The 12,763-nt window shown below is 47.4% G+C and overlaps 1 protein-coding gene across 1 annotated transcript; it reads left to right on the plus strand.

Annotated features, from left to right (window-relative positions):
• The first annotated feature begins 421 nt into the window (after nt 1–421).
• Nucleotides 422–6,564, plus strand: LOC147228878 (dnaJ homolog subfamily A member 3, mitochondrial-like). Its single transcript, XM_086157181.1, has 11 exons — nt 422–650; nt 1,877–2,013; nt 2,846–2,929; nt 3,007–3,216; nt 3,301–3,453; nt 3,534–3,681; nt 3,839–3,903; nt 3,993–4,121; nt 4,215–4,330; nt 4,704–4,798; nt 6,085–6,564. The coding sequence occupies exons 1-11, from the start codon at nt 452–454 to the stop codon at nt 6,192–6,194; spliced, it is 1,446 nt and encodes a 481-aa protein (XP_086013307.1). The 5' UTR covers nt 422–451; the 3' UTR covers nt 6,195–6,564.
• Nucleotides 6,565–12,763: the final 6,199 nt, after the last annotated feature.

Consider the following 12,763-nt stretch of genomic DNA (forward strand, 5'->3'; position numbering starts at 1 on the left):
CAGATCAGAATCATATTTCTTTATTGATCCCCCAGGAGGAAATAACTTTTTGTTGAAAGTAGCTTCTGTGACAAAGTCAAGTGGGGAAAAAATCAAAATAGAACTCTGTACAAAAACAAAGAATAAAATAGTGAATGATAAAAATAAATAAAAAGAACAGTACAGATCGAAATAACTAAACAAAAATAAAGTTAAAGGTATGCAAAAATATATGTAATGTATATACACGTGTGAAAGTCAATGAATCAATCATTAGCTCAATCGTGTGATCAGGAATTCTTCATTAAAAGAAATTTTCAAATATATAAATTATAAAAATTGTACAAAGAAAATCTGAACAATAAAGAAAGAAATAACGTCACTAACATAACGCGATACTAACATTGTCGTATTTAGATCCGCGCCTGCGCAGTCTTCCGCTGAACCCGTGACCCCGGTAGTGACGCCAAAGATGGCGTCCGCCGCTTGCCGGTTCACCGCACGCTGGTTCACCGCCTCGGCAACCCTCCGGCACCGTTGCAGCGGTTTATCCACTGCGTCCGTCAGACATGCGGGGCTCGGCTCTGCATCGAGCCGGCCGACGAACCGGGGAGGGACGCCGGTGGCTGGCGGACGACACGGGCACGCCGTGACATTGACAGGGGGAATCGGTGAGCTAATTAGCCTCCAGCTAGCTAACTGCTAGCATAACATAAACATGTCGAAGAGTTTTGCGTCTGTTACCGGTTCCGGCGACAATGACAGGGGGTTTAGACGCCTATATCCCGCTCCCGGGGGCTGCTTTTTGCGGAATAACCGCTTATAACTTGAAAGGTTGTCGAATAAACCAGGTTTTGGTTCAAGCTGCGAATGATGCGTTTGTAATGGCGTTTAAAAGCCCCTCCAGACATTCAACTACCTTTGGCACGGCCAAACCGTTCATCCGTCACTGTTTGCACATCCACAACACTCTTCTCTGGTTCCATGAGCGTGTTTTAAAACGTAAAACTCATGTAACCTTGTCATGTAATGTGTGTACATGCCATGCCCATCAGTGTCCCTCCCTTTCTTTGCAGGACAATGATCCTCAAAAGATGATGATACCAAATCCTATTCATCTTCAACTGGCAGAAATGCCCAAATACTGAATATTGAGATTCGGCTTTATTGGCCACTTATCTTTGCACTTACAAAGAAATTTTATTTGGCCAGTCTATGTTACAAACTACAAATGCAGTCATGCAGTATACCATAGGAGTACGGTGGTCAGTGTAATAATGCAGAGCTAAAACAACATGGTCTTAATATATTATGTATATTATGACACCAGGCATATGGATTCAGTATGTATGAGAAGGTGTACTCAATGTTTAGGGTGTAATCTGTAAGAAGGGGAAAGTGATTAGGTGTTGTACATGTGTGACATGCTCCTTAAGTTGTCAATGGTAATATGTGTTCATTTCAGTGAAGGCAATTGTGGGAAAAGCTTTTCGTGTGTCTGGTAGTGCTGCCGAACAGTGACCTGCACCTCCTACCGGACGGGAGAAGGTAGTGACCAGGTTATGCAGAGATGTTTGATGCCCGATTCCCAACTCTTGAAGTGTGTATGTCCTGGATAGGCAGCATTCTGGCACCCCATCAGTGTTCCAATCTGTCCCTGTTTGGATGGTGAAACCAATGGAGGTGCAATCTGCAGAACTTCCTGAGCTCCTACAGAAGGTCATCTAGGTTGGAGGTCCACTTTAGATCCTGGGAGATGGAAGAACCTAGACACCTGCAGGTTGTTCCTGCGACACAGGACCTGCCTGTCTGTAGTTATTGAGTTGCCAATGGCTTCAATTTGTGGAAACTCCCCCCAAAAATCTATTTTCACCATTAAATTTTTTTTTCTCTGCAGGGCCGAGACCACACCTCACAACCAGCTGTGGTTTCCACAGCAGCAGCAGGCGACATGCAAGCAGCCAAGACCTGTATAATGTCCTGGGTGTCGCTCGCACCGCCTCGCAGAAGGAAATCAAAAAGGCCTACTATCAGGTCTGAGGGAAAAATTCACTTTTTACTTATAGGAAATCAGGGGTCTGTCTGCCCATTTGATGTTTCAAGGAATGAAAGGAGTGCGATGTAAATATGGGTACTTTTTAATTGTCAAGGCTCATTTATGCTCGAAACAGGACAGGCACTGATAGAAGAATCCATTAATACGTGTTAATTCCACATGTTTGTTAGTCAGTCTCCTGGGTGGGCAACATTGACTTCAAACTAGAAAAAAAATTGCAGGAGCATTTGAAAATGGCGGATGTTTATTAGGCGAGGCCCTGTGAGATATTGGAAAACCGTAAACCTGTTGATGCAAAATCACGGGAGCAACGGGGAAATATGCGGAAACACAGGGAGTAGCGTTTGCTTTCTGTTTCTCCACCAACATAAATGATCCTCCAGCCATGTCGTGAGGCATTCAGTGGCCTCACAGACCGGTCGCCGTCTGCTGCTGTGCCTTCCCCATTTGCCTTTTTAGCAGGAAATACCAAATAGCTGCTGGATTTTTACAATCTTCTTCCTTGTGATGAAAAAATCTTTTGACCCCAAGCACCCCCCCCTAGTGGACACTGCTGAATGTTCTTCCCAGTGTTTCAAAATATGTGGCTCTATTATTGCGCACATGTAGAACATTAATGAGCCTTCAAACTCACCGAGTAAGTGACGTCGGGATCACTGACATAGGCTGATGTGTGCGGCAAATAAGATGGCCCCTCGGCAACCTGAACTGCTGTCAGGTTGCCCTCCAATGTCCTGACAAATCATTATATCATGAAGCTTGATGTTTGGCATGACGCGCAGCATAACACCCCGGTGTTTCCCTCCCCAGCTGGCGAAGAAGTATCACCCGGACACCAACCCAGACGACCCCGAGGCCAAAGAGAAGTTCGCCAAGCTGGCCGAAGCCTACGAGGTAGGGAAAGCTCATCGCGTAGCGCTGTAATGGGCATGTGGTAACCTGTGCGCTAAAGGTCCGCGTGTCCGAAAAAGGTGCTGAGCGACGAGGTGAAGAGAAAGCAGTACGACACATACGGAGCTGCTGGCTTCGACCCCAGCCGCGCCTCGCCGGGCCAGGAACAGTACTACAGGGCCGGGGGCGCCAGCGTGGACCCGGATGAGCTCTTCAGGAAGATCTTCGGGGACTTCACCGCTGGCATGGGCTTCGGAGATGCCGGCAGCATGTTTGAGCAGCGGCCCGAGGTAAGATGAGCCTCGTCACCATCGGACAGCAGAATCCTGGCAATGCTGGGAACATTTTCCTGACACCTCGATGTTCCCCTGCAGTTCGTGATGGAGCTGACATTTGCTGAGGCAGCCAAGGGTGCCAACAAGGAGCTGGCGGTCAACATGGAGGATGAATGCCCGAGGTGTGGTGGCAGCGGCAGCGAGCCGGGCACCAAGGTGCCACGCTGCCATTACTGCAACGGCACCGGCATGGTGGGTTGGGTCTTTTCGTCGATGCGTCTCAGCTGCTCCCCCTCCCCGTGACCACGCGGCCCCCCTTGTCGCCCCGGCAGGAGACGCTCAACACCGGCCCCTTCATGATGCGAAGCACATGCCGGCGCTGTGGCGGGAAGGGCTCCATTATTGTCACGCCCTGCGCCATGTGCCGGGGGTCTGGGCAGACCAAGAAGAGGCAGACGGTCACCGTGCCGGTTCCTGCCGGTACGTTTGTATCCCAAAGTCGTGTTTTTGCCATCTCATACACACACACAAGCTTATTGCCTCTCCAGCCTTGTTAGACCTGAAGCTTATATTTCCTTATTTAACATATTTCGAGTTGTTCCTTGTTAATCTTATCATGTGCTTTTGCTTTGAAAAGGCGTCGACAATGGTCAGACAGTGCGCATGGCGGTGGGAAAACGGGAAATCCTCATCACATTCAGGGTGAGCGCTCGCTGTTTGCCATCGACTCATTCTTGTGGGATGTCGGATCGGCAGTGGCGGTATGTCGCTGAAGACGTGTGCGCCTGCAGGTGCAGAGGAGCCCGGTGTTCCGGCGCAACGGCGTGGACATCCACTCGGACGTCCTGATCTCCGTGGGCCAGGCCGTCCTGGGCGGCACGGTGACGGCGACGGGCCTCCATGATGCAATCAACATCGTGGTGAGACCCAAATGCCGCCCCTCTGAGTCACCCTGTGCCGCAGCAGATTCAACCCTTTCCCTGACGTCATGCCCGCGGGCCCGTCCTTCACAGATTCCCGCCGGTTGTCAGGCAGACCAGGTGATCCGGCTGGAGGGGAAGGGCATTCGGAGGATGAACAGCTACAGCTACGGGGATCACTACGCTCACATCAAGATCAGGGTGCCTAGGTAGGAGCTTCAGCCAAGTGAACCGCACAATAAGACCTCTTCGCACAAGAATGGGATCCAGACATTCAGCCTTTTTAGTTAGCTTAGCTTAGCGAATAGTGGTCAATGAAGCGTTAGCACTCGTCCATCAGCATCTGTATGCCACAGATCCCCGGTGCTTTTTATCTATTCATTTATATATTCATTCCATCATTCATTTTTTTAAAATTTTTCAGTTATTTCTATTTGTTTCTCCCTGGGGGGCGGTTTGTAAGATTCGGGCACCCCTCCAATCAGCAGGTTGCCGGTTCGATTCCTTTGCAAAGCGAGATGAAACAATAAAGTTGTGAAAGAGCTCTATAAGTGGAGATCGTTAACCGTTCCTCATCCGCAGGAAGTTGACCCGCCGCCAGCGCTCCCTCATACTCAGTTACGCTGAGGAAGAAACAGACGTCCAAGGGACGATCAACGGCGTCAGTCCGCCAACAGGTGAGCAGCTCCGTCAGGTGAAACTTCGCCTCCAAACACACTAACGGGAAGAAACCTGAAAGCTCCAAACTTACACAGTAACACCTTTACTTATAAGTTTTAATGGTTCCGTGATTGAGGACTTGTATATCAAATTGAATTTCCCTATTAAAATTAATTGAAACACTATTCATCTGCTCCAGCCCCCTGATTTTGTCACATGTTTTCAAATATGAAAATAAGTACTTTATAAATAACAAATAATGTTAAAAAATGATACATAATAAAATTGAACGTGAAGTAATAAGCGTATTTACCATGAAGACTGGACAATGATGCTATCACCAGTGAAGGAAGTTGGAGTTTTTCCATTTAGTGCTTACGCTGTTAATGTTACATGGTGTTGCTAAAATTGAATTAATTAAAATTAAGGAGCATGCTACGAATCCATTCCAGCCCCAGTTTCACTATGTATGTTTTAATAAGAAAGATCTACCTTTTAAATAGCAAATAATTTCTAAAAGATAATAATAAATAACAAAAGAGAATGGGGGGATAAAATGGTTTTATTAAATGTATTTTCCTCAAAGATCTGATGAAGATGGAGGGGAAGGGCGGAGGAGGTTGGGGGAGTTTTTCCATTTGATACTCTATCGCTTAACTTACTGGTTACACACTTAATGCTACAATGTGTTGCTGAATATATTGTGCAGACTTTGCCACACTTTGAACGCCACTCCTCTTTTTGAAACGATCAAATCATCCCTGACTGGCTTTGAATGACTCTTCTGACGCCTTCCGACGTTCCCATCGTCCCCTGAACCAAAATCCCCTTAAATATCTCCTGTCTTCTCGCAGATGATGCTCTCAATCACAGTATCTTATCGACGCCACAATGAATCCTCAACACACACACCTCGCTCATGTTTTTTCCGCTTGGCTAGCTCATGGCGGGCAACGCGTTCGACTGTTTTTAAATGCCACTTCGCAGACTGTGGCGGCCACGTCGGGGTCAAACACTCATTCCACTAGCTCTTAATTCGGATCTTGACTCGAATCATAAAGCAAAAAGATCAACTGAGCGACAGCTCGTATCTTGGAAATCTCATAAGTTGATGCGTTCGTTAGTCCACTTCAATTAAACTTCAAAATTAAAGTATGTAGAATTACATGCACACACCCTGCCAACTGTAAGTAGTAATTTGTGACACACTCACACACACACACACACACACATACATGCGATGAATCAGAAATCGGTAAAGTAACTACCTAGCCATTCTGATGCAATGTGTGTTGGTGTCCAGGAGGGGGTGGTGGCAGAGCGTCAGGCACTGCCACAAAGCCGGCCGGTGCAGAGGAGACACAGAAGGAGGAAGGTGGCTTCTTCTCCAAGCTGAAGAAGATGTTCAGCTGACGAGCAGGTGGAGAATCTCAACACGGAAACAAGAGAATGGAAGGCCGGCGTCGAAGCTGAAGCTTCGGCAGGTACGGAAAGACACGGCGGCGCCGAACTTAAGCGCCGCGTCCACCAGAGGGAGCCACCAAGATGCTTTTCAGCCACGTGACACAACACCTTTCTGTCAAAGCGCCCTTTCAACATTTAATCACTGCCCAAGATCTGGAACAGCAGAGGCAGGACAACAAACGCAAACACACACACACACACGCAAACGCGTTGGACGTTGTGGAGGAAGAGGTCTCCTCTCAAGATGGTGTCTCCAGATGGAGTTCTGGGAGGATGAGCATTCTGTACCATAAATGTGCAATAGATATTTAACAATCAAGTGTCGCTGTTTTTTTTTTTTTTGTTTTTTTTGTTTTTTCTCTTGGGGTTGGTAAAGGGTGGAGGTTAAGGCTTTGTCTGAAGGTCTGTGGCCCAACCTTCTCCTCTGCAGCCTCTGCTCTCACACCAACTAACTAACTGTCCTCCTTCCCTCTGTCCATAAACCTCCTCCCACCCAGATTTTCACTGTCAAACCATCTCAGTCCTGACTTTATCTACAGATCATTCAACATGTTCTGTCCTTCTGATGGACTTGTGCCCAATCCTCTCCGTCCTCCTCGCTCCTGGTGAAGGACCTGCACATCTTCTGCTCTCACCTCCATCTTCTCCACCAGACTCTTTTTCCACCCATTCCAACTTGCTTGCACATCTTTCTCCACCATCTCCATTGCTCTGGACTGTTGTACTTAAAACCCTCCACCTTCTTCATCTCGCTGTAGCCTCAGTGTTCCACTTGGGTTCCTGTCCTTCACACGCTTTCTGTCTTAAAGAGGCTAACCTTCATTCCTCTCCTCTCCAGAACATACTTCCACCTGCTTCCTGCTCTCACTATAGTGTCATCTGCAAACATTATAATCGATGGAGATTCCTGTCTGACCTAATCTATCAGCCTGTCCATCACTAAAGCGAACAAGAAGGGGCTCTGAGATGATCCCTGATGCACCTCTATCTCCACCTGAAGATCCTCTGTCCGGCCTGAGTCACCCCTTGCAAATCTCATCCACGTCCTGCACCACCCCAGCATACATCTTGTACCATCCAGACTTCGTCATACGACCACCAGTCTGATGCCCCCTCTGACCTGCTCCCGGCCTGTCAATCAAATCACAATGCAGTACCACATCCACACACTAGGGGGCGTTCTTGACCCAACAGCCCCTACAAAAGGAGAAAAGGGCTCTGGGTTCTGGCCCCATCGCCGCCCACTCGGCCCTGCGTCTTAACAGAAGCTTTGTGAGCACCATCCAGTCCAGATATTCTTTTTCTTCTCTTCCTTTCCTTCCTTCCATCCATCCATCTTCCCTTTTTTCGGGGCTTTCCAGAACCGCAGTGACTCAGATCCAATCACTGGAGTGTGTGTGTGTGTGTGTGTGTGTGTGTGTGTGTGCGTGTGCATGTGTGTGTGTGTTTTACACGGCCACAGTTCATCCTCTGTTCTTAACGTGTGGTTTTTTGCAAACTCCCTTAAAATAAAAAAAGGGGGTAGGGCAGAGCGTCGTTACGAAGAACTGTCTCCAAATAGAAAAAAAACATAAATAACAGAAAACAAAGCAGTGTAAAAAAAAAAAAAGCACACTTACAGGAGAGTGTTTTTTTGTCCTTTTGTGAGAGAAGGAACACACGCGTCTCCCTTGCGGCGAAGTGTGAGTGTTTGACTACCAAACATTCGGTGGATACGGAGGCTGCGGGGAGACGTCGGCCAAAAATAACATTCATAAAGGAAAACAAATGTCATTTCTGAGATAAGTTGTCGAGAAGTCATAATAATAATAATAATAATAATAAATAGTAGTGATGATGATGGTGATTGACGACTGTGTGTGTGTGTGTGTGTGTGTGTGTGTGTGTGTGTGTGTGTGTGTGTGTGTGTGTGTGTGTGTGAGGCCTCCTGGGAGAATATGGAGGGATCCGTGTATTTGTTTACCGCTGCATATTTGAATACGGTGAAGGGGGCGACGGTGGCCGCTACCGCCTTTGCAGTTAGAAAGTCCCTGGTTGGATTCCCACAGGAGCCCTTTCTTCGTCGAGTCTCCACATTCTCCTGTGTCTTCATGGGGTTCCTCCGGGTTCCTCATGCAGGAGATTCATTGGAGACATTACATTGTCCAAAAGTAGAATGAGAGTGAATGGTTCTATATCTATGACATATATGAGAGGGAGAATTGTATGACGAGTGGATAGTTGTTCTTAATACAAACCTATGATGTCACTTCCTGTTATCTTATCAGACATTTTTCTATTCTAACAGATTTTAAGAAAACGGTTTTATAAATAAAGAGGGTTCCACACACAGATTGTCATCTGCCATCGCTTTGTTTATTTTCCAAAAGTAAAACACAATAAATCGACCGACCGCTTGCAGTTTCATAAGGAAAAAAGCCACCCTGAAGAAGGGGAGGTAACCAGAGCCCGAATCAGGAAAATGGCTGCCGTTGCGTAGAAACGCTCGTCCTTCGCCTATTTATCCCCTTAACTTTTCAAAAAGACAAACTCCAGGGTGTTGCAAATGAGGCAGCTGGTTATGTCAAAAGCAGACCGGGAACGGCTGGGAACGCCTTTTCACCCCGCCGAGAACGCCGAGTTCCTCCGCGGGCCCCGCACTTGACCACAGTCAATTAAAAGAGGCGCCTGAATGCCGAGTCGTGTTGCGCCACCCGGTCCGGGGCCTCGGAAGCAGAAAGAACGACGACCTCTGACCAGAGCCGCGGATAAAGCCCCCAGCCTGTCAATCAGTTGTGATTGACAGGTGGTTGCCCGGGGGGGAGGGCGGCAAAGCATCACAAGGAGCACTGATGGGAGTTGTTACCATTTGTCATACAGTACACAGGTGGTGTGTGTGTGTGTGAAGGGGGGGGTCAAAAGTAGATCCAGAAGGGTAATTGGACTGGGGGGGGGGGGGGCTTTTTCTATGCTAACATTCCTGGCTTATAAACGCTGTCAGCTTTGGACAAAGGCTCTGTGATTGACTGAAAACTCAAGTGCCCATAATAGTTTCCTCTTAGTGACAGGCTGTGTGTCTCCTGGGGAGGTGTGTGTATGGGGGCGTGAGGTGGGGGGGTGATGAGCGTATCCGAGTGTGTCTTGCAGTTAGCAACGCCGCGTGAGATTTTAGATTTAGGACCCTCCATGTCTGGAAGCCGCCCATCCCTGGCCAGGCTTAGCGGGAGGGCTGCAGGTCAGTCCCTTGGGAAAAGGGAGTCGAATGGGGGGATGTCAAGAGGCCTTGGTCCACTTTGTTCCTGGTGGGTTCACAGGATCTCAAGGAAACAGGGTTACAAATTCGGGGGGGGGGGGGTCATTGGAAGTGAGGCCTCAAATTATGTAATCTTAAGTGAAAGCTGCCATTCTACCTGCTCAGTCAGAACTTCCATCGATTTCTTAGAAAAACAGTTTGCCCCTGCGACGGTTGAGCTCTTTGGGTAGGGGGGCTGAAAAAAACAAAATTGGACCCCACTAGATATCTGTTTGTCATGAACTGATCTGAATTCATGACAGGTTACAAGATCCTAGCAACGATTCCGCAGAAAACGAAGATTTGCCGCTTGATGCCCAGAGGTGGCCCAACTGTTAAATTGGCTGTTTTTTGAATGGAGTTTGGTGCTGATAAGCAGGGCTTGTCTTCATCGAGTGTGAAGGTCACGCACGTGCAAAAGATGAGGGTTTTATCACCAGGTGTGAGGGTTCAACTCCGGCGCACCAACTTGACTCAGCTTTTCTTGCTTGTTTCTGCTTCGTGTTGAGAATCAAGTCGTTAACTGCTGGAGGCCAAAATCAGCGTGCATGACGCAAGAGACAAGTGGAGTCTGGTTTGAAATATAACTTGAGTCCAATCAGAGCAGGCCAACAACGCGGTGGAATTTGAAATTCACACACACACATAGGCAGTTGGCAGAAGGGGGCTTCCCAGGTTTATCTGCACATTTTAAGGAATTCATTTATTCATGCGTTCATTCATTCATTGTCCAATTAGTTCAGGGATTGGGGCCTTCAGCCAATCACAGCTGAAATTGGCACAGGAGGCGGGGTTTAACCTGTGCCTACCACTTGTCAATCATGGTGCGACGTATTGATCAGTTAGCCCACTGGATGTTTGGGAGAACCAAGGTGGGTAACCAAGTGTGTGTGGCCCCTCAACCTGGCTTTGACCAGGTTATAACACACTCCTATCAGCTGGACCCACTGCAGACACACACACACACTCGGTCAAGTCCCTCCGATGGCTAACGGGTGTGTTTTCTCACACATCTTGTCTGGTTCGCCACCTTGCTTTGTGAAACGAGAAATATACCAGCGCTCTTTCCTTCCCGGATTGGTGTCCATGTCTTCTCCACGTGTCCCAGCACGCCTCCCCTTTAGCGCCTCGCTTGTGCCGCAATTTTCTCCGCCACACGACGGCCATTTTGCAATATGGCTGATTAGTGTTGCTGTGCGCTAGGAGCATTGGAAAAAATCCAACAAAAAATTCAGTGAGCGATCCAGATCAGATTAGCCGCAGATTCATTCTGAAATCATGGCCTCACTGGTGACGGCGTGTGTGAGTGTGTGTGTGTGTGTGTGTGTGTGTGTGTGTGTGTGTGTGTGTGTGTGTGTGTGCTGCTTTTGGAGTGCTTCCAGCCTGTTTCCCATTTCCCCTCAATCAGAGGACCTTCTTGTCCAATTTGGCCCTCCCGTCCTTCCACCCCCGTCTACGGCTAATTAGGGCTCAAGATCGCTGCCACATGCATGTGTGTGTGTGTGTGTGTGTGTGTGTGTGCGTGTATTTTTATGTCCCTCTCAAGGGGTCAAGGAGACATTTCTTGCCTCGCAGACTATTAAAAGACTGACCAAAGGTTTCAGCGATCAGTTTCCAGATCGCCTAATGTCTTCCACATGGTGCGGTCCGCGGAGCCCTGGCCGGCTTCATCACGGTGACCTCATCCCGCGTGACGGTCTTCAGATTTCCAGATTTCCCCCCTGCTGATGTTTTTACGCTGACTAAGTAGCCTGGTTGCCGTCAGCCCGCCTACCGAATCCCCCGCTCCCCAACATATACTTTCTGGGTTTTCGTTTCATGTATTTATGGGAGGGTAAATATAAAGGTGAAAGCGGACGGTCGGTTGAGGAAATCCATCTCCTGGACGCCGCTGGGTTGGCCAAATATCTGCCAGCATGATGGACGGGGGGCCCGGGAACCCGGAGTGAAGCTGAGGCTGGGAGCTGAGGCGCTAACGCAAATAACGTGGGCGTGAATTGTGTGTTCTCAAGCAGAAAAGGTGTACTGTCCCTTTAAGAGACCATGCGCGTTAGTGATGTGTTTATTATGTTACACTCCAGTAGAAAGAAAGTTACCAATCTGTTAGGTGTCATCTATGGACACACACACACACACACCTCGTGTTTGCATCAGACTTGAGATGACCCAACTGCCAACCCTCTATTGGATGTCTGAATGAGAGGGTGAATTTGGATGCTTCCATGTGACATTTGAATGAGAGGATGAATTTTTGTTTATATCCACATGATGTGTAAATGAGTGAATGTTTGTCTCTATGTGACGTGTGAATGAGAGGGTGAATGGTTGTCTCTTGATGATGTTCAAATGAGAGGGTGAGTTTTGTATGTAACTATGTGAGAAGTGAATGAGAGGGTGCAAACTTTTATGTCTAACTAATGTGAATGAGAGGTCGAAGTTTTGCATGTATCCATATGACATATGAATGAGAGGGTGAATTTTGTGTCAATCCATATGACATGTGAATGAGAGGATGAAAACTTGTATGTCTTGAACTGATGTGAAAGAAAGGGTGAATTTTTGCATTTATCCATATGACATGTGAATGAGAGGGTGAATTTTGTATGTCTCTATATGACTGGAAAGTGAGAGGGTTAATGGTTGTCCTCATATGACGTGTAAATGAAAGGGGGAGTTTCGTATTTACTCTTATGACTTGTGTGTGATGACTTACGAATGACACATTCATTTTGTTCATTTTACATGAAACCTAGTTGGCCTGTGTATAAAAATTTGATAAGAAATGTGGCCCGCCAGCAAAAAAATTGCCCACCCCGCTCTACAAGTGAATAAGAGGGTTAAAATATTTATGTCTCCAACTAATGTGAATTAGAGAGTTAAATTGTGCATGTACGTATATGACGTGAATGAGAGTCTCTCAATGACGTATGAATGAGAGGGTGAATACTTTTGTCTCCAACTGATGTGAATTAGAGGGTGAATTGTTGCATGTATTTTTGCATGTATAAATCCATCAATCGCAGCAGCTCCTATTATATGATGGGTGAATGAAAGGGTGAATGAGATGACCCCTGAGAGGTTGCCAAGGAAACCATTTGCATTTGACAGAAAACAGCAGTTAAATTTCACTCCAACTTTATGGAGCGCTTAAAGAAACTCTGCCACATTACCTGTGTGTGCCTGTGTGTAGGCATTGTGGGTGTGTGTGTGTGTCATCAACTCAGTCCAAAACTGTGTTTCCAGAATT

Source organism: Fistularia commersonii, chromosome 12 (assembly GCF_037954325.1).
Source record: "Fistularia commersonii isolate RoL2024-O1a breed Wild chromosome 12, RoL_Fcom_v1.0, whole genome shotgun sequence".
Lineage (NCBI taxonomy): Eukaryota > Metazoa > Chordata > Actinopteri > Syngnathiformes > Fistulariidae > Fistularia > Fistularia commersonii.